Source organism: Mesoplodon mirus (assembly GCF_964341445.2).
Source record: "Mesoplodon mirus genome assembly, chromosome: 1".
NCBI lineage: Eukaryota > Metazoa > Chordata > Mammalia > Artiodactyla > Ziphiidae > Mesoplodon > Mesoplodon mirus.
In genome coordinates, this window is record NC_138976.1 from 22,770,237 (window position 1) to 22,792,284 (window position 22,048).

General features: G+C 50.2%; 1 protein-coding gene across 8 annotated transcripts in view; it reads right to left on the reverse strand.

Annotated features, from left to right (window-relative positions):
• Positions 1-22,048, reverse strand: part of PAX5 (paired box 5) — a gene marked incomplete at both ends in the record, with an annotated part of 186,992 nt that overhangs the window by 41,912 nt on the left and 123,032 nt on the right. For 5 of the 8 annotated variants that reach the window (XM_082643560.1, XM_082643558.1, XM_082643557.1 and 2 more), the window contains one exon: positions 534-635. The exons of the other annotated variants lie outside the window; for them this stretch is intronic. In XM_082643560.1, the coding sequence (XP_082499686.1) occupies positions 534-635 (102 nt within the window). The remainder of the gene's footprint in view (positions 1-533; positions 636-22,048) is intronic. 8 annotated transcript variants of the gene reach the window in all.

Below are 22,048 nucleotides of genomic sequence, written 5' to 3' on the forward strand. Positions count from 1 at the left end.
GGCAGGACCCCTGGGTGGGCTAGAAGGAGGCGTATGGGCACCAGATGGGCACGTCCCCTTGGCCTGCAGACTCCCCAGTCCATGGGTGGGGGGACACTGCCCCTGCAGTGTGGAGGAGGCTCCAGAGCGGGGGCCCTCCTGCCTGGTCTAAGGATGGTTCACGCTGGGTCATGGCTTCTAGTCGTGGCTCTGCCTCCTACTTGATGGGTGACTTAGGCACGTCCCAGCCCCTCTCTGACCTTCAGCCAGATCCCGTCCCCCTCCGTGTTCAGGCTCCCTGTGTAGCCAGTGAGGGGTGTTTGAGCGACAGTCAAGGGCCCCCCTCTCTCTGATGTCCTCCCAGATGCTGCCGCTGGCTGGTCCAGCCCCACTGCCAACCCAGCTGCAGAGAAAGAGGCCGAGAGTGCAGACCTCTGCCTCATTTATTCAGGTCCACTTCTCAGAAGCAGAGAGGTCATCTGGGCTGTTTGCGGGGATGCCCCCCGGAACCCCGAACGTCACCTGCTACAGAGACGCAGACAGTGCAAACTCACCAGGCACCATCCCTGTCAGTGTCGGTGCTGAGTAGCTGCCCTGTCCGGCGGGGGGGACATGCGGAGGGTACCCGGGGAGGGTCGTGCTCGCCAAGTCGCGGCCTGAGGAATCAAAGCAACAAATCACAGGGTGAGCATCTCCACGGCCAGCTGCTCATGTCCACAGCTCCCTGGACATCTGCACATTTGTCACGTCTGGATGCTTAACACCAATGTGCCCCCAGTCCATGTGCATGCACGCGTGCACGCACGCACACACACACACACACACACACACACGTTTACCCACCCCTCCAGCCACCCAGGCTCCACTCAGCGGGAAGCAGGGATGGCTCTGGCACATCCCTGGGCAACTGGAGCTCTGACCAGCTCCCCTTGCCCTCTACTTCCCCAGCAGGGCTTGGACTTCTCCATCCCACACCTTTTCTTCTGCTGTGCCCTCTGCACACGGCCCAACACCACCCGCCTTCAAAGACCAGCTCAACTGCCTCCCTCCTCCTCTTCCTCGACAGTGGGCGGGGCTCTGCCTGCCTCAGACCCGTATCTGGTCCTCACTGAACTTTTCCTCTTTGGGCCTAGAGCTTGTCATTCATTCAGTGATGGTGAAGGAAGCACCTCCCGACACCAGACACTGCTGTTCTGGACTCTGGGACATGGAGGTTACGGCCTCAGCCCTCGGGGGCAGACATCCAGTGGGCACATGTCCACCTCGTTGCAGGCTGTCAGCTCCTGAGGGCAGGGGCGACACCTTGTTCAGCACCCAGAACACCTGCCTCCACCACAGGGCTTAGCACCTCATGAATAAATGCGTGAATGCATGCAGCAGCCAAGTGGTCTGTGTTCCAGGCCGTGTGGAAGAAAACCCCAAAGTGGTAGAACTCTGTAAGGGAAGTGCCACTGAGGTTTGCCGCTCAGGGAAAGAGCGGGGCTACAGCTCTTCAAACACTGCCAGTCACATGTACGTACCAGGTGCTCATGCACAAGACCAACAATCCAGACCCTGGGAGATGGGACTGTTCAGTGACTACCTGCTGAGCTCTGAGGACGAGACCCTACCCTGGTGGGCGGAATTGGCAGTTGCCCCTAAAAGAAAGGGATGCCCCTGCTGTCAGCCATCCTGGGAAACGGGTGGGAAATCAGGTGGCCTTGGGATGAGGGAGGGAGAGAAGACAGAACCTTGCCCTCTTCTGGATGTGGACCCTGAGGACCGGGAAGGCCACAAGAGGTCCAGTGGTGCGGGGGACCAGCCCCTGACCCCGCAGAGCCAGGCTGGGGCCCAGGAGCCTCCCCTAGGGCCCAGTGGGGTGCTGCCAGCAGGACACACGTAGACGACTTTGAGCTCCAGCACCGCTAGCAGGTGGCCCAAGAGGAGGGGCCACCTCTGACCAATGGCCCCCAGAGAATCCAAGGCAGCGACCATTGATGAGCCTATAAATGGTCCCCCACATGAAAGAACAGCCCTTCTAGTGCCAGTCACGCAAAGACTGTCCAGCCAGCGCCCAGAGGCTGCCTCATTTCACAGGCTCTGCTTGTCTTCCAGACCCTTACAGAGCACAAGGCAGCTGCTCGACAGCAGGCCCCCTGCCCCCGCCCTCCGCTCAGCACCTCCCTGGCTTTGGATTGGGCATCTGGCTTGTGACAAGCACGGCTCATGTCTCTTCACACGCGGCATTGCTGCAGCACAGCAGGTGCCCCAAGGTTTACCTCCCAGAGTCCTGAATGCCCCCCGAACTGCAGGTGACTCCCCATGAGAGCTGAGATCAGACAGAAAAGTGGGGTTGACAGAACTGACCACACTTACATGGTGATTTCAAGAGGCCTTCCCCTGCCCTGCCCCCCCCCGCATCCCCTCCCTCTTCTGACCCAGCAACCATAGCCCTCCACGGCAGCTCCTTTTTGCACAGAGTCTAAGCTCCAGGATCAAGTCTTTGTACCCCAAGGCTGGAATGGCAGGGGCCTACAAACATTTAAGTGAATGAAAGGCATGGCCCTGCTAGAGAAGCAGGAACTCTCTGGAGGCCATAATACTCCCCTCCATCTGGGGTCAAGGGCTCGCAGAGCTCTTCTTGACCAACCCCTGTGCCATTTTGCAGATGGAAAAACTGAGACCCACGGCAGGGAGAGGGGAGCAACTGGTCCAGGTACGTCTGCCCGTGTTTCCTAACATCAGCCCAGGAACCACCTCTAACTTAATCAGCATCCTGTTGGGGGTTGGGGGAGCACCCAGGCCCAACACTGTCTTCTTCACACTTGCTACAGAGATTTGGTGACCCAAGGGCCACTGAAAAGACGTCTCAGGAAGCAGAGTGAGCACAAGTGTCAAAATACTCGGTGCAAGATCGTGGTGCCAGGGGCCAGACTGTGAAACGTGTAGAGAGAGCGCAGGCTGGGGCTGTTCTAATGGGTCGGCTTCCCTACCAACCCGTGCAGCACCCACTCGGCCCCAGCCCCAGACTCAAACCACAAACACCCTGATGACAACAACAAACCACAAACGCTTACATAGAAATTATAAACACCAGGCTCTGTTCTCAGTCTTTTAAATCCTTAACTCATTTAACCTTCAACAACCCTATGAGGTAAGGTACCGATACTTCCCCCACTTTATAAGATAATGAGACGGAGAAAGGTCAAGTAATTTGTCCAAGCTTGCACAGTAAGGGCCAGGGTCTGAACCCAAGCAATCCAGTGGCAAAGACCGTGTGTTTAGCCAGTCCACTCCACTGCCTTGCACAGGTACCTGGCTGTGCTTCTGTCCACCCGCCTCTCAGGTGGGACAGCAGGCTGAGCCCTGCCTTCAGGCCACAGTGTCACCATGGCTTACTGGCTCCCTCGTGCAGAAGGAAATTCAACTACACGGTTTTTGTGATATATGTGTTGAGGTGGGAGCCAGGGCCACACCAGCAGGAGGCCAGATCTGCCTCCTGAAAGATGCAGGCATTATCCTGACAGGAGGCTGCCTGGTGCAGGGGGCTCCTGGGGCCAAGCCCCACGAGGTCCACACCCCATCTGTCTGCCTGAGATGGATAAGAGGCTCCTGAGAAGGGAAGGGACTTGCCCACGACACTCTACTGATTTGAGGCAAGGCTGGGACTGGAATCCAGCTCTCCTGTCTCCTGGGATTTGATTCTTTCTTCAACAGGGGCTGTTCTTTTGGTCACATCTGAACCTCAATGGTTTCTGCCACTGTTATATATGCTTTAAAACCCTGATCCCAAAAGCAGAAATGCAGTGCCTCACCAAAGCACTCAACTCAGGAAGCTAGATAAAAAAGCAATAAAATGAACCTAAGGAAAGGAGGAGGAAGGAATCAATAAAGAAAAGCAGAAAATAATGAATTAGGAACCAGAAAAGCAGACACAATAATAAATATACACAATAATAAATAATAAATACAACCAAGAGTTGTTTTTTGAAAAGACCAATAAGATAGACAAACCTAGGGCAAGATTCAAAAAAGAAGACACAAATACCAAGATAAGGAATGAGGAGAAGATACAACCAGGGATATGGAAGAGATGATATTTTAAAAACATAAGAAAATGAGTGGACGCTCTAGCTATTAAATGTGGAAATTGCGTCAAAAGGCACAACAGTCTAGGAAAACATGAATTAGCAAAACTAACTCAAGAAGAGGTAGAAAATATGAACAGCCCCCAATCGTCTTAGAAAAAATAGAAAAAGTTGTTTAAAATTATTTTTAAAAATAAGCTGCCTCACCCATTTAGCTTCTTGGGCAAGTTTGTTTTTGTTTTTGGCAAGTTCTTTTAAACCTTCAAAGAACACATACTTCTATTATTAAGCTGATCCGGGATACATAAAACTAAGAAAATCTTCATTTTGCCAAGCTAGCAAAATGATCCTGACTTAAAAATTGAACAAAGGTGCACAGAAATGAAAATTAATGGCTAGTCTCACAATTTATTAATATGCATGCAAAAAAACCCTACTATCTCACTGATGAAGCAACATATAGAGAGAATAGTACACCATGACCAAGTAAGGTTTATTCCAGGTATGCCAGGGTACTTCAATATTAAAGCATTCATTGGGAATTCATATTAATATATCAAAAGAGGAAAACCATAAGATTATATCAAAGCTGTGGAAAAGGCATTGGCTAAAATTAAAGAACACTTACAGCTCGATAATAAAAAGACAAACAACCCAGTGTAAAAATGGGCAAAGGATCTGAATACACATTCATCTAAAGAAGATATACAAAAATGGCCAATTCACTATCAGGGAAATGCAAATCAAAACCACAATGAAACACCACGTCATACCCATTAGAATGGCTATAATCAAAAAGACAGATTTTGACAGCATTGGGAAAGATGTGGAAAATTGAAACCCTTATACACTGCTGGTGGGAATATAAAATGGTGCAGCCACTTTAGAAAAGTCTGGAAGTTCCTCAAAAAGTTAAACATAGAGTTACCATGTGACCCAGTAATTCACTCCAAGAGAAACAAAAACATATGTCCACACAAAACATGTACACATATGCTTAAAGCAGCATTATTCATAGTAGCCAAAAAGTGGAAGCAATTCGAATATCCATCAACTGATGAATGGATAAAGAAAATATGGTGTATCCATTCAATGGAATATTTGGCAATAAAAAGGAATGAAGTACTGATACATGCTACAACGTGGATGAACTTGAAATCATTATGCTAAGTGAAAGAAGCCAGCCACAAAAGACTACATATTGTATGATTCTATTAATATAAAATGTCCGGAATAGGCAAATCTATGGAGACAAAAAGTAGATTAGTGGTTGCCTTAGTCTGGGGGTGGGAAATAGGGGGAAGGGAGGAACTGCTAATGGATATGAGGTCTTTTTTTGGGGGGGGTGCAATGTTCTAAAATTGGTCATGATGATGGTTGCATGACTTTGTGAGTGCACTAAAATCACTGAATTGTACACCTCATATGGGTGCGTTGTATGGTATGTGACGTATATCTCAATAGCACTGCTATTTTTTATTCTTGCCATCTATCATCACCATCATCTTGAAAAAGAAAAAGTCATTTGACACCAAAAATGTAGGAAGGACATAATATTAAACTGTTTCTGAAACCAAATAAAATTATCTTTAAGGAAAAAATATGCAATAAAAGAAAAGATTGATAAATTGGATTACTTAATAAAACAGACCCAAAACCTCTTGCCTGGTAAAAACAAAATAAGCAAATTCGAATGATAAATGGCGGACTGGAAGAAATTATTTGCAGCATATACCATAGATAAACGGCTACTATCCCGATATATCAAGAGCACGTAAGAATCAAAGGGAAAAAAACAGAAGTCCCGTAGAAAAATGGGCAAAATTCGTGAACATAAAACTCACCAAAAAAATATATATATATATATATGTAAAATGACAAACAAATTGAAAAGACGTTCAGTTTACTCATAATACTAGAAATGTAAATTAAATGCAAAATTGTACAACCCCATGTGGAGGGGGATTTGGCAACACCTAACAAAAGTGCACAAGCGTTTTTACCCTTCCAACAAGCAACCTCACTTCTAGGGATTTACCCTGAACACACATACACCTTCAGCAACACACAAATGCATACACACGGGTTAGTCACTGCAGCACTATTTGAAACTACAAAGTACTGGAAACGATCTAAAGGCCCCAAGCCTAGAGAACCGGGCGAATAAACTGTGGTGTGCACACACACTGGGGTGCTGTGCAGCTGTGCAGAAGATCGAGGGGCCGGAGGGCTGTGCCTGGCACGGGTGATGGAAGCCAGGAACTGAACCCTGGTCGCCCCGCGCCTTTGTAGCAGGTTGCTGTCCTCCACACAATCCCAGGTCAGAACCCTTAGGGAACTTCAAGTTCAGGTTCCAAATGACTAACTTTGGAAGACCACGGAGGGACGATGGTAGGGAAGGGACAAAAGTAGACTCTGGGCCCTGGAGGTGCGTGAGTTTGGAATGCTCAAAATACAAATGAGTGAAGGGGAGAGGGCGCAGGGCTGGCTTAGCCACAGCTGACACTGGTGGAGGAAGTGGCCTCTGGAGGCCAGACCCATCCTGAGGGAGGAGACGCTCAAGCCAGTGCAGAGGGTGTCAGGCTCCAAGGAGCAGGAAGCCACCTTCACCTGCTCAACTTTCATACAGGCCCCCAGTTGCCTCCAGAGCCAAATCTGGACTCCTGGGACTAGCAGGGGGTGTGGAATTTGGAATCACACAGGTCTGGGTGCAAACTTAGCACCACCACGTCCCAGCTGTGTGACCTTTGGAAAGTAATACAATCATCTGAGCTTCCGTCTCCCTCCTGTAATCGGAAACAGAGCGTATTTATTGGGAGCAAAACAAGGCGGTGCTTGCTGTGACAGTATTAAAACATGTCTTCTTTGCTAGCCTTCTCATAGAGGGAAGGGGTCTATGTCCCCTTGCCTGGAATCTGGGCCATTCTGGTGACTAGTCAACCAACAGAGCAACAACTTCCTTAGAGGTTCCTATGAGTCAGACCCTGGGCCAGTACTTCACATGCCTTATCTCAGTCAACACTCACAACAACCCCAGAATGTGGGTGCTATTATTTTCCCCACTCTACAGATGAGGAAATGAAGGCCTCAAGCAGTTGATGTGCCCAAGGTCTTACAGTTGATAATCATGATCGTTAACTTTTTTGCAGCACTTACTATATGCCAGGCACTGTTCTAACACTAGGCAGCATTCCAAACACTGCTCACTGTGTTTTGTAGATATTAACCCATTTAATCCTCAGAAACTCTGTTAGGTAAGTCCTACTATTATCCCCATTTTACAGATGTGGAACTAAAACACAAAGAGGTTAGGTACCTGCCCAAGGTCTCACAGCTAGTAAGAAATGGAGCCATATCCAAACTTAGGCATTCTGGCACCAGATTCCTCACACTCCCCCAGTGCACTGGGCACTTGTCCTTTTCCTGCCTGTAAACTGGAGGTCCCCAGACAGCAAGAGCTGCTCACATCCCTCCCTTCCCTGCACTGGCCGGGCACACAGTAGGTGCTCAGAAAACGTCTACCAAGGTGAAATTAATCAAAAGACATTGGTTCTCCCGTCTGAAAGAAACTTTTGTTCCCACCTCATCAACATCTCAGAAAGCCCTTCATCATGAACTCCACAAGATAACTAGGCCTGATTTATCTGTTTTTTTGTTTGGATGCAACTTTTTCTTTTTCATACAGCCATTTCTAGGTAGGCCCTCCCTATGTACACTAATGGGGGGAAATCTGAATCCAATTAACTTCAAATTTAGCTCATAATGAACTTATCTCATTTTGCTACCAGCTCCATTCTCATCGTGTGGCAGTAATTAACCACTGGGGGTTGTCACTCCCAGACACATGACATGGAGATCCTCCCATCCCCTCACTTCAAACCCTTACAGAATTCATTACCCTGACAGTGTGCAATCCCTTCATTTTGAATACCGCAGGGCACCAACAAAACTCCCCCTCTGTTTGCCTGACTGTGTGTGTGAGCAAGAGAAAGAAGAAAGCAAGCCACTGAGAAGGCATGAGTTATTGTGAACAAGATGGGAGCAGGATGCTGGTGATGGTTCAATGGCCAGAGAGGGTCTGCCAGCCTTGACAGCCCTGGGTTGGAGGTTCTGCCCACAAAGCCCAAGCTCTAAGGGAATATGGCAGAGCTGGCTGGGGAAGGCTAAGTCCCTTCCAAACTGGTGACCATATCCACTGGGGACTCTTAATGCCCAGGAAGCCTGCACACCCCAGGCCGGGGCAATGGTGACTTGCTGTGTGACCTCAGGTAAGTTCTACCACCTCTCTGGGCCTTAGTTTTCCCATCAGAACACTCAAGCAGTGGGAACAGATGGCCTCTGAGGGATTTTTCTGCTCCAACATTCTATAGGTCAGAGGCCTCATTTTACCCCTGTGTTGTTGGAAATGGAGGCCGGGCCAGCTGCTATAGAGATGGAAGTTCCTGCCCGCCTAGCCTCAGCACTCCTGCCTAAAGCATCAGGTACCCTGGGGCCCCTGGATTAAATCCTAGTGAAAGCAGGGTAAGTATCAGTCTTGTTTCTGTCTTCAGGAAAGGAACTTATGGCAGGAGATGGGGGCTGTCGACCTGCACTTTATTGCCATGGCCCCCTCACCAAATGTCCACAAGGGTGACCAGGCATCTGGCCCTGAAAGCAGCTCCTACTCGACTGTGGCTAGTTTTCAGAAGAAGCTGGTTTCATTTCATTTGGGAATCGCCTGTCTACGTGAATGTTGACTCAAATCCAGTTTCTAAAATGTACACTGAGGGCCAAAGAAAACTTATCCGAAGCCCATGTTTAGCCCTCAGACAGCCAATTCTCAACCCTTCCTATCCTCAAAGCTCTCGAATCCTGTCTGAACCTCCCCACACCATCACCCCCACCAGCTTCACCAGCTGCCAGGCCTTTTAAGGACATGAGCCCTGCCTGGGTGTCCAGGTAACTATGAAAGAGTAACCACCGTGCAGGGCAGAACAGGCCAGGGGATGGAGGAAAAGCACTGCAGGAGGCGACTGCTGAGAAACTGGGGCCCAACCACAGCCAGCTCCCTGGGGCCATCCTAACCTCCTGCCATCTTCCTTGTTTCTGGGGGAGGGGACAGCCCCAGCCTCCCAGCCACGCCAGCTTCCAAGACACCCGTTCTCCCTCAAGCCCAGTCAGTCCCCAAGCCCCTCCTGATTCTCCATTGCCTCGGTGCCCTCTCCTCCCTGGCCCGACCTGCCAGGTCAGACTGTTCTTCCCTTCACTCTGTTTCCTGGCAACCTCCCCTCAGCCCCCTGTCCTGTCCCTGCCCTACCGCCTGTCTGGATGGCCTGTCAAGGCTGCTCTTCCAGAGCCCCGGCATCCAGCCACCAAACCGCTCAGCTCACCCTGAAGGACAGCTTGGAATCACGCAGGAACTCAGTGAGGGCTCCGAAGCCAACGCTTCTGATTCTATCTTGGTTCAATAATTTAACCAGAACTGCAGACAATTCTACTTCTACAACATTTTCTCAGAAAACACTTCTTCAGAGTCACAGAACCATGAGAACGCCTTTTGCATGTTAAGAAACATTATGAAAACTTAAAAAGAAAAGGTCATAAAGGTGGGAAGCATAGCCTTTCAATGTCATGGGGCACTATTTAACAGGCACACCCAAGGATCATAGTTCTAAGAGAACTATGTGTTTGATGATTCTTTACTGTTTGATCAGAGTCTAGAAATAGAGAAGTTACACATTAATGTGTAGATTTCTATCAAGTAGAAAAGACAACCCCAAAGGTTTTGGTTTATTGCCCTGTAGGGCATTAAGCAATTTTGTATCTAATCTAGCAATTTTATTCCAACATTTTAAAAAAATGCCTTTCTCCATGGACAATATAAACCCTGTTCCTCAAATGTTCTTGGAACCACCTTTTTTTTTTTTTTTTTTTTTTTTGTGGTACGCGGGCCTCTCACTGTTGTGGCCTCTCCTGTTGCGGAGCACAGGCTCCAGACGCGCAGGCTCAGCGGCCATGGCTCACGGGTCCAGCCGTTCCACGGCATGTGGGATCCTCCTGGACCAGGGCACGAACCCACGTCCCCTGCATCGGCAGGCGGACTCTCAACCACTGCGCCACCAGGGAAGCCCTCTTGGAACCACTTTTATCTTTTTATAGGTTCGCTCAGTAATACGAGTTGAGTAAAATCTTCATGTGTTCATTCTATATTTGTACATGAGCTATGTTCTTAATTTTTAAAAAATTATACATTGACACTCGTTATAGGAAAAAGCCAACAAACCGTGAGTGAGATGAGTTGAAGATTTTCAACCAACACCAAAGCAGGTGACAGTAAACAATTGCCACCGTAGGAGAGGGAGAGAGGAACAACCCAACACCCAGGATGTGGGAAGGGGATTAATCCTGCTGCACAAACCCCCGGCGTGTGTGTACACGAAGTGCGTATGCCACCAGGCTCATTCTTTCCAGCTGGCGTTTGAAATGTGTGACAGTTTGAACAGGGGCTGCTCCCGAGTCTCCCTTTGTTCAGAACTGCCACAAGCAAAGGGTGTGTGAGCTGCGGAGTGCAGGGGGAGTGTTTCACCTAGAGGGGAAAGGCTGGCAATGAGGGAGTAGCCCAATTGCCTGCACACAATGAACGTGCTAATTGCAGAGGGGCCTATCCAGTCATTAAAGCAGACCTGGCCGGCTCCTAATGACAGGTTTATCAGCCATTAGTTGAGGTGGTGTTATTTACTTAGAAAGAATAACCCTCAATTTCTTTCCCCCAAATTACTTAATCCCCACTTTCAGCTAATTCTGCCTAGCCCTCCTCTAATTGCCCTGGCTAGAGATCTAATCTGGATTTGTCCAGCAGGGAAGACAACTCTGAGAATTCATGTATCAGGGCTCTGTTTACTTTGCAGCCTCAAGCCTCCGCATTCCTTCATTCCAACCGACCTCATCTACGCCCCTGGAATCACTGGGAACTTCTGGACTCCAACAACTGTGTTTCAATTTCAAGAAAATGTTTGAATTTCATCTGCCTGGCATTTTAGAGCAGATACTGGGGCTCAGTCAATATTTCCATGTACATTTATGACATGATCTGCCTCAACTAGCAACTGTTAATCCAACGTAATAAACCAACAAAGGCAGGGTTCTAGTGAGCAAGACTGCAAAGTGGCTCTGCCACGCTCATGGCTCCGGGCATCCCTGCCAGGACAGGTGCTGCTCCAGGGAAAGACAGAAGCCAGTATTTACAGCAAGAGGACAGCAAGGGCCACTGTGGGCTAGCTCAGGTCTTCACTCATTCATTTGTTCACTCATTCATTCATTGATTATCTGATCCCTACTGAGTTCTAGCACCTGAGGACCTGGAGATGATAATAACAGTAATAAAATAATAATAATATCCACAACAATAACAATGATTGTTTATTCAGCTCTTATCATGCGCCAGGCACCATTCGAAGTGCTTGTATGTATGATCTCATTTAAGTGTCACAGCCAGCCTGGGAGATATAAACCTTTATAATCCCTAATTTGCAGATAAGATGGTGGCACTTGGAGGCAAACTGAGGCCAACTGATGCCAGAGTCCATACCTTTACCACCCCCTTCCCCTCATTATTCTTCTTCAATAGGTGAATTGCAAAAAACAAAACACACCTCCTTTTGACCTGCAATTCTACTTCTAGGACTTTACCTATGGAAACACACAGAAAAGTACACCAAGATTTACATTTAATGGGAAGGAGGGAGGGAAGGAGACAACCCAAGTGTCCATCATAATGGCTGGATTAAATAAATTATGATACTTCCCTGTGATGGAATATTGCACACTTCTGAAAAACGACAAGGCAGAGTTGAGTGTGCGGACTGTGGAAAGAGCTCCAGTATACATTATTGAGTGAATAAAGCAAAGTGCAGAGGAGCACTGTGCACAGTGTGATTTTATCTGTGCCCGTAAAACGTGGATCAATCTATCCGCTGATAGACGCATAAAAATGTTACTGAAAGTATACACAAGACACCGTTAACTTTGGGGTGAGGGATTACGGATGGGAGGGCTGAGGTTGGGGAAAGGGGAACTATTTTTCATTTTATATTTTTCTGTATGGTTTAAATATTTAACCACATGCATGTATTACTTTTTATTCAAAATTAACTTTCTGATTTAAAATTAACTTTTTCTTAAGAATCAGACACTGTCTGTGCCCCAAGGGGCTCACTGACAGTCTTGAAGGGGAGGTAATAATGAATCTAGGATGCACAAAGGGCACACTCCCCCCCTCCCCCCTCAGCAGCTCCTGGGCCAGAGCTGTTATGGCGGGAACTCCTTGCTTTCAAGGACAGCTTGGCCAAGTCACACATCCACAGCTTATGGTCCCACCAGGCCTCCCCCACGCCAGCAACCAGCCCTGCATGGATAGAAAATGCAGTGATGTCCCGCCCATCCAAAATGTGCCACCAGGGAACCTCAGTCCTGACAATCTCGCTGTGAGTAGCCAAAAGGTGGGCACAAAGCCTGTCCCTAGAGCCCCCCTGGGCACCAGCTCTGGCAGGCCAGGTCCTCATCTGCACACAGTTCCAACGAGCTCAGTGGCTTGGTTTCCCAGCTGCCAGCAGATTGAAAACAGCAAAATAAGAAGAAGGATAGAGACTTACAGAGTCAGGCAAACTGATGTTAGGAGAAGTGACAGGTGAGCAGCAAGGATGGAGAGGAGAAAACAATATAATCCGACATAAGAAGCCCAAACCTCAGCAGTCTGGGGTGCTCAGTGGAGGGCAAGCTGCCTGCTTACAGACCTCCAGAGCCTTCGCCACTGCAGCGGTCGACGTTCAGGGATGCTTGTTCACGGAGATGAACCTGGGTGCTGTCACTGGAGGAGGGTGAACTCCTGTCTCTCCAGCATGATTATGTGCATCTCTTATCTGAGAAACTGATATGACAAACCAGTGTTTTGAAAGTTGGCTTGGGACCTATATAATCATAAGTAGCAGATGGAGAAAAGCCCAATTGTCCATCTCAGTCCAGGATGGGTCCTTGGAGAACCCTTGTACGGTGCATGGCAATGGAAAAGACCACCAGGAGATACGATTGCTGATGGAAACCCTCCTCACCTCCACTCCTGGTTACAGTACGCACCCACCCAAGCTGGCTGGAGGATACTGAAAATGTATTCTTGCCTCCCAATGTCTCGGAACCATGGAGTCCCATGACTGGACTGAAACTTGGAGGTGTCCCAGTCCCCCCGCCACCCTGACTCAGGGCTGACAATATTCTCATCACGTTTACCCACCCCAGGCTGCTAATGCAGAACACACTTCCCAAATCTAATGGTTGGGAGTCTCTTCCTTCCCAAGAATTGGTTTATACATAAACTGGATGATTACTAAATGGGAAGTGGAATGAATAAGTGAATACACAGAAAGCAACGAGTTCCCCTGAGGGGAACTTCCAGATGGGGGGACTTTAAATCTTTGTAAAAGGGCACAGTGTGGCATGGTAGTTAGGGACAAAGGCCACAGCCTGGCAGTCTCAGTTCAGACCCCGGGTCCACCCTTGTTGGCTGTGTGATCTTGAGCAAGTTGCTTAGCCTCTCTGTGTCCGTTTTCTCATCTGTACATGAAGATCTGCCTCATCGTGTTGTCACGTGGATTAAGTTAACAAATGCATGTAAAGCCCCCAGCACAGGGCCCAGCACAGAGCAAACACTCAATAGTGCCACCATAGCTCCATAGCTCACCCGAGAGCACAGCCAGATCAGTCTCTGAAAGTGTGGCTCTGCTCTCCTCAAGCCATTGTCAGAACCTGCAATGGCTCCCCACTGCCAACCCAGCAAAGACCACACCGTTAGCTAAAAACACGAGCCCACCCGGAGCCCAAATCCCAGTCCTGACTCCTACCCGCCGTGTGACCTTGGGTGAGTGATCCAGCCTCCCTTTCCTCACATGTTTAAGGAAGCAGGAAGGCTCCGCAACAGTTCCTCCCTGGTGGGGTGATTGTGCATGAGGCGAGTGCCTGGCTCGAGCCCCTCACTGCCCACTCCCTACGCAAGCGCACTGCCCTTTCGGGCCGCCTGTCTTCCTTTGTGCCCCATAAATCATTTGAAGAACGAAATGTGAAAGACAGTAAGTGAAGAAGGAAGCCATACTCTATACAAAGGTGGAAAGTCTCACAAAGCTCACCCACCCACCGCTGGGTGTCCCCGCCGTGCAGTTGAATTCACGTACGATGGTTGGAGCTCTGCTGAGCTCTATTTGCCAGGTACTCTTCTACGTGCTTTATGCGCCTTGTCTCATTTAATCATCAAAACAATCCTACAAGGTAGAAGTTATTATTATTGCTGTTGCTGATACTGAGAGGATGAGCCTAGTGGTTAAGTGCACCGGCTCTGGGAGCAGACTACTGGATTCAAATCCCAGCTCTAATCCTAACTAGTTGTTTTGTAATCTTGGGCAAGATTTCACGTCAGTTTCCTCATCTATAAAATGGGGCTAATACTAACACCACCTCCTTAGAGTGTTTAAAAGGATGAAAGAGGGGCTTCCCTGGTGGCGCAGTGGTTAAGAATCTGTCTGCCAATGCAGGGGACACGGGTTCAAGCCCTGGTCCACGAAGATCCCACATGCTGTGGAGCAACTAAGCCCATGCACCACAACTACTGAGCCTGCGCTCTAGAGCCGGCGAGCCACAACTACTGAGCCCGTGCGCCACAACTACTGAAGCCCTCACACTTAGAGCCCATGTTCCACAACAAGAGAAGCCACTGCAACGAGAAGCCTGTGTACCACAATGAAGAGCAGCCCCTGCTCACCGCAACTAGAGAAAGCCCACGCGCAGCAACAAAGACCCAACGCAGCCAAAAGTAGCAAAAAAAAAAAAAAAAGATGAAAGAGTTACTCCAGGTGAGGCCCTTAGAAAGGTGCCTGGCCCATGTAAGAGCTCCCAGCCATGCTTGTTATTCCCTCCAGTATTTAGAGGAGGCCACTGAAGCTGAGAGAGGTTAAGTAACTTGCCCGAGGTTGCACAGGCAGAAAATGGGCCAGGCAGGACTGTGGGGCAGGATTAGAAACCAGGCAGCCTGTGCTCTTAACCACCAAGCTCCAAATCTAGGGTGGGTTTGAAATGAAGTCAGGCATGCTGGGAAGCACCTACTGGACCTTTCCAGCTAAAGGGTGAGGTCAGGGCTTGAGGACCGAGTGTAAAAGCCCTGGACTGGGAGTCGGAACGCCCTCCGCGTCCTACTGGGCCTTCAGGCAGATCCTCCCCTCTCTGAACATTCTCAGCTGTGAACCCAGAGTCCCGATCCCAGGCCACCCACCTGGGAGGAGATCAGACAATGGTAGAGACCTGAGGAATGTGCATTATCAGGTTCTCAGCCTCCTTCCACGTCCGGCTGACAGCCCGTTTATTTTAAGGAATAGTCCATAGGTAAATGTCGAAGTCAGAAAAGCCTCAGATAGGCTTCTGAACTCTTGAAAAGGGACCAAGGCCTGTCACAAATCCTAAACCAGTGCCTTGGCCCATCCACTTCTGGTCTAGAGGGTAACAGGCTGGTGGATGTCACGAGATATGGGCCCAGAACCAACAGAGCCGAACCAGATGACACCCTCTCCCTCCAATTGTTTCCCCAAACCACACAGCCAGATTGGAAACCACCACCAAGGGGGCCCACACGAGACGCAGGCTGGGCAGGTGTGCTGCTTGCCGAGGAAAACCAAGCCCACCCCGCAGAGGCACCTCCCAGGGTACACGGCAAATTAATGTGCTGCAGAGAACACACATTAAATTGTGCTGCTGGCCTGCACCGCAGGCTGCTGAAGCACCAGCCCATCCCTCTCTGGCCCTCCCCTCCCAGAGAAGGCCGAGTCAGGTGCTGGGGCTTCTGAGAAGCCCAGCGTAGCTTGGGCTCTTCTTTGCAAGCCATTGCCAGTTCTGGGATTGCCCGTGCCCTGCCTGTCTCCTGGGCCATCAGGAGACCCAAATGGGATCACAGAAGTGAGAGTGCTTTGTGCAACATGGAACGGGCCCTACTGAGCAGGGGCATCACGTGGGGACAAGTGCATGAGTCCGTCAAGCCTGGGTTCAATTTGCCAGTTATTCACCATCTCAGTGACCACAGCTGGGGAAACCGAGGCTCAGAGAGGCTCAGAGTAGCAAAGATCCCACATGCAGCAAAGAGCAGCCCTGAGATTCAGTTCCTGTAATCGGACTGAAGGCTTCCTGGAGGCGGCGGGACTGGAACTGGGTCTCAGTGGGTAAGGTTCCTCCAGGGGGTCGGGAGCAGGGCTCGGGCTGAGTCAGGGCCGGTGGGCAGTACTGGTGGGTCCCGTCAGGCCAGTGAATGAGCCTCGAGGGGCAGCGTGCTTGGGACTGGTCTGAGTCTCCTCAGGCACAGGCAGAACTTGGGGTGAGGTGGGTGGGCATCTGGGGTGCAAGGTAGGAGGACCAGGTCCCAGAGGTGGGACCGAGAGCGAGACTGAGAAGAGAAAACACACGCTGTGTGAGTAGCCTTCACGCTGTCTTGAAAGCCACTTTGGAACTGGAGAGCACCAGAGCCCAAAGGACACGAAAGGTCGACCAGGCAGGGGTTCCAGCTGTGTTCCCTGGGGCTTCCTGGGGCACCTCAGGGGGCCTCTGGGATGGCCACCTTCGCAGCCACTGAACCTCAATTCTGACTGTTTACATAAAGGCTTCCCAGGAAGATTTCATCTGAACAAAAGTTTTCTTGACAAAAACTAAAACAAAACAAAACAGAAACAAAAAACTTAATTGTTGGAAAATCACTAATTGCCTATATACTGCAGGTGAATGAAGAAGCCCCTTTGAGGGCGAGGGCTTTCCCAGAGTGCCTCACACAGTAGGCCCAGGCCCTCCAGCTCCCACAGCCCCCGATCCAAACAGGTGTGGGCACTGGTGAACAAGCCAGGCTCCTGCCCATTTGTATCTAAACCTGCCATGCGATTTGTGTGTGCACGCGTGTGTGTGTGCGTGCGTGTGTGTGTGTGATTTTTGTCACATCTTTGTATTTATTGAACCTGCCAGACAGGACCAGGTAGGGGAACACACACAAGAACCAGACTTCCCAGAATGTGCCACTGGCTTCTTCCCTCTGTGCTACCAACAAATGACTGCACTTCCGTGAGCCTCGCTTTCCAAATTCACAGAATGGGGATACACCCTTTGCCCTGCCTCCCAGGGTTCCTGGGCTTTGGAAATGGAGGAAGGAGAGATGGAGGAAATGAGAATGACAGGGAGGAAGAAGCCAGAGCCTTCTGGTGAAAAAATGGAAACATTCAAACATACAACCCAATGTGGCACCAGCTTGAGTTTTAAAGTCCAGAGGGCCGGTGTTTGCTACCCCCCCCACAACCAAGCACTATTTATGTGGTCTCAGCAGGTTCCCTAATTTCTGCCACTCAGTTTCCGTGTCTACAAAATGGGATATAATACCCATTTCACAGCATTATTTGAGGTCTGAACCAGGTCACTGTGGAGCCTAGACTCATGGCCAGCACGCGGTTGAAGGCCTCTCCCGTCCCCTCCTACCCAGGCCCCAGGGCCCAGGTTCCCCTCCCATCATGAGTTCCTTCTGCTTCGACCGTCCCCACCAAAATGAACCTCACCGGGCAGGAGGGCTGGGAGAATTAAAACATGCAATCAAACAGCTTCTTGACGGGAAATGCTTTAGAAATTTTCAGCTCCATTTACTTCTCAATCTAATTTTGTCCTCGGGTGCACATTAGGAGCGAGAGATGGGATCTCATGTGGTTAGCCCGCACTCCACAGGCCAGCAGGAGGCGGCCCGCGTGTCTCCACTGCCTTGAGTGGCATAATGAGGGCGCCCCTGAGCAAGAAGTCCCGTCCTGGACACCCTGGCACCCATGGCCCAGCCTCTCCCACCGGTGCCCCTGGGTGGGCGCTGGGGGAGGTATCACCAAGTCACAGCCCCTGCGCATCCACGGCCAGCTCAGGCCCCAGTGCAGACGCCTGTCAACACCCACCCCTCAACTGTCTCCCTGCCCGGCTCCAGCCTCCTCCAGGACCCCAGCCCCTCTGCAGACGGACCCTGCACTCCTCACCCCCACCACCCCAGCATCAAGTCCAGACTCCTCGCTGCCCTCCGTTCCTGCTGGAGGAGCGGAGCCTCCAGCTCCCCACTCCCTACTCCAGTCCCAAATGGCTTGCTTTCCCCCAGCCACCTCCAAACCTCAGCAATGTTGCTGCTCTGCCTTGGCAGGTCTGGGCAAACACCACCCACGTCACCTCCTGTGGAAAACCTTCTCAGATGCCCCGCCCCGCCCTGCCCTGCCCACCCATTAGTCCTCTCAGAACCCCTGTGCACGCTCCACGCCACAGCGCTCATCAGGCTGCCCAGGATGGCTGTCCATAGAAGACACAAGACTGAACCCTTCCAGGGCAGGGACGGTGTGCCATTCATTCATCTGTTTTCCCGTGGAGGTGGCGCGGTGCTCAGCTGGGGCCAAAGAAATGTTTACTGGTTCATTCATTCATTCATTCAGAAAACGTTTCCAAGCCTTTCTTCTAGGCCAAGCCCTATGTCAGGTACTGGGAGTCTGTGCCCTTAAGAACAGGAAGCTTTCTCTTTGAGACCAACGGGTGATAACTTTCCATCATCCCCACTGGAGAAAAGCCGCCAGCCAAAGCTCAGTTCTAGCAAAGGGAAGTGCCTCTAGCCACCCCCAGAACTCCCCGGGGCTGGGACTGGGCCACTGGGTCCTTGCTTCTTCCCTCTCCCTTACTCTTTAGTCCAGTTACTCAGCAAAAGTCATCAAATCCTGGAGAAACAGCCCAACCCCACCTCCAGGCTCCAGGGCCCACTGCAGCTTCTCTCTAGCGCTTTCCTGGTGACCAGTACAGTCACTTCCCCCACCCTTTGGGTGCTTTCTGACCTGTGTGCAGACATCTTTGGGTCTGAACTTAATGATGCCTCAAATCCTATGGAAGGGGTTGACTGTAGTCGATAAATGACTCAAAGAACAAGACCCTCCTAACTGCCAAAGCCATGGTGCTTCTCAGTCCTGCTAGCTTGGATCTCTTTGCTCGCTCCCTAATTCTTCAAACATCTTTGGCCACCTCACACCATTGAACACCCTTCTTTTGTTTTTTGGGTTTTTTTTTTTAATACATTTTATCACAGTCTTTTTTTTGCTATTAAATTTATTTATTTAATTTATTTTATTTTTGGCTGTGTTGGGTCTTTCTTGCTGCACACAGGCTTTTCTCTAGTTGGGTCGACCGGGGGCTACTCTTCGTTGCGGTGTGCGGGCTTCTCATTGCAGTGGCTTCTCCTGTTGCAGAGCACGGGCTCTAGGCACATGGGCTTCAGTAGTTGTGGCACTTGGGCTCAGTAGTTGTGGCCCACGGGCTCTAGAGCACAGGCTCAGTAGCTGTGACACACGGAGTTAGTTGCTCCATGGCATGTGGCATCTTCCCGGACCAGGGCTCAAACCCGTGTCCCCTGCATTGGCAGGCGGATTCGTAACCACTGTGCCACCAGGGAAGCCTCCTTCTTTTGTTTTGGGAATTTTCCACCTTAAGAGTTTAGGCTCCTCACAACAGAAGTCAGGAGCTTGACCTCCCAGCCTCCCTTGCAGCTGGAGCACAGGCGCCATCCTGGTTCCATCAAGTAGACACACGTGTGTGAGTCGTTAGTCTAGAGGCAAGTGAAGCAGAGAAGTAGGTGCCTGTGGAATAGAGGTTCTACTGGTGACATCTGGTGTCCAGTGACAGCGACGTGAGCTGAGGGCTCTGTGTCCACAGGCCAAGGTGTGGCGTTTCCACAAGACCAGTTCTGTGCTGTTTCAGGTGTGGTTCAGGTGTGGTTCCTGGCTGTGAAGCCTCCAAGCCTGGTTCTGTGGGCCTCTTGAAAGTCTTAAGTTCTACGTAAGCAGCCAAAGAGAATTCTGTTGTTCCCACCTCAGGGCTGTGACTGCTCTAGGCTCCCAGATGGAGCGCATTCATGGTCTGCTTTGTCCTTCACCAATCACCTCTTCCCAGACTTCTCCATGGCTTCTTCTCTCTAGCCATCCTTGTTCTCCAGTTTCTTCCTAGAGCTCTGCTGCTCTCAGGCCTTTCTATCTATGCATCTTCACTAGGTGACCCATCTCCTCCATGCCCATGACTTCCAAATTGGTATTGCCAGCCCTAACCCCTCCTCCATCACCCTCTGGATGTTTCCACCTGGGCATCCCTGGGCCACCAGAAAATATCCAAACCAACTCTTCTTCCTGTCATCTTTGTCTCAGCTGGTGGCTCCATTATCCACCCAGTCCCCCAAACTCCAACCAGGGGAGCCATCCTTGACTTCCATGTCTCACTTATCCCCTACATCTGACTATCGCCAATTCTACCCCTCAAAATTTTTCCTCTATACTCATCTCCACTGCCTGGGTCCAGGTCCTCATCCTTTCTCTCCTGGACTTTTACACCCATCTTCGATGAGTTCAGTCTTCTTGCTGGTCTCATCCACACTACGTTCACCCTCTGTCAAGTCCCCAGAGACAGTTCTTGGAAGATGCCACTCCCTACTTAAAACCCCTCAAGGCTTCCCAGAATCCAGAGGTTATGATCCCAGGTCCTTGGGAGCCTCTGTGGTCTGACCTTTTCTCATCTTCAGTTGCACAACTCGCCACTCCTGGGGCTGCTGGCTCTTCCTCACCCACCTGGTGCTGTTTCTGCCTCTCTCACTTGTTCCCTCTGCCTGGTATGTTCTTCCTCATCTGCCCTCCCTAGCCTGGCTAATTCCTACTCATTCCAATCAACTCCAATGTCACCTCCTGTAGGAAGCCTTCCTTGACCACCTCCCCACACAAGCTCAGGAAGGCATAGGTGGCCCTCCTCTGCTCCTGTGACATCTACCACATGCTTCTCTCATGGTAGTTCCATCTTTTTTTTTTTTTTTGCAGTACACAGGCCTCTCACTGCTGTGGCCTCTCCCGTTGCGGAGCACAGGCTCGGGACGCGCAGGCAGCGGCCATGGCTCACGGACCCAGCTGCTCCGCGGCATGTGGGATCTTCCCGGACTGGGGCATGAACCTGTGTCCCCTGCATTGGCAGGCGGACTCTCAACCACTGTGCCACCAGGGAAGCCCAGTAGTTCCATCTTTTAAAAACATTTATTGGGCACTTTTGATGGGGGCAGAACCTTGCTAAGACTCTTCCATGCATTATCTCATTGAATCCTCATAACAGGCTTATGAGAAGAGTGTTATTCTCATTTCCAGGTGAGGAAACTGAGGGTTATAAAGTTGAAGTGACCATCCCATGACCAGCAGCTAGACAGTGGAGTCTAGGATTGGAACCCTGGGCTGTCTGATACCATGCCTTGTCTGACACCACCATTCCTAACAGTGATGCTCTGTTGCTTCATCCAGGGAGTTGCCCTCTGCATCTGCCTGGTGTGGCATAACCTTGGCCAAGTCGCTTCACCTTGCTGAGCCTCAGTTTCCTCTTCTGCAAAATGGGGCTCAAGTCTCTCTCTGCCACACCCCCACCCCCAAAGGATGGAAGGAAGATCTGAAAAACAACAGCTGTTAAAATCAATCCGTAAACTGTAAAGGGTGGTGCACAGGCAAGAAGTTATTAGCATACTTTTAGGAATTGGTTTCACTGAACAATTTCTTTGCTCACCTTAGAATCAAAGGCCTGCCATTTCCCCTTACTTTAGGGTGGGGAGGCCTCCCACTTTCTCCCTTGGACCAGAATGCCCCTGAGATTTTTAAAGTCACCATCCAGCTGTTCCCATCCCCCCTCCCAAAACACAATTGTGACAGTCAAGCAAAGAAAGGCGAGAGGGAAAAAAATCCATAAAGGCTCAGCAAAGCGGCGGCCGGTGGAATTCTCCAGCTCCTGACCACCAGTTAGTGACGTCAGGATTTATAACTGTATTAAATGGTGTGACAGGCAGCCTTGATATATCAGTTCCCCCTTCTTCCCAAATCACAGACAATAAAAGCTTTGGCAGTGAAAGTCATTCATCATCATAAAGATCTGAGACATCCCAGTCATCA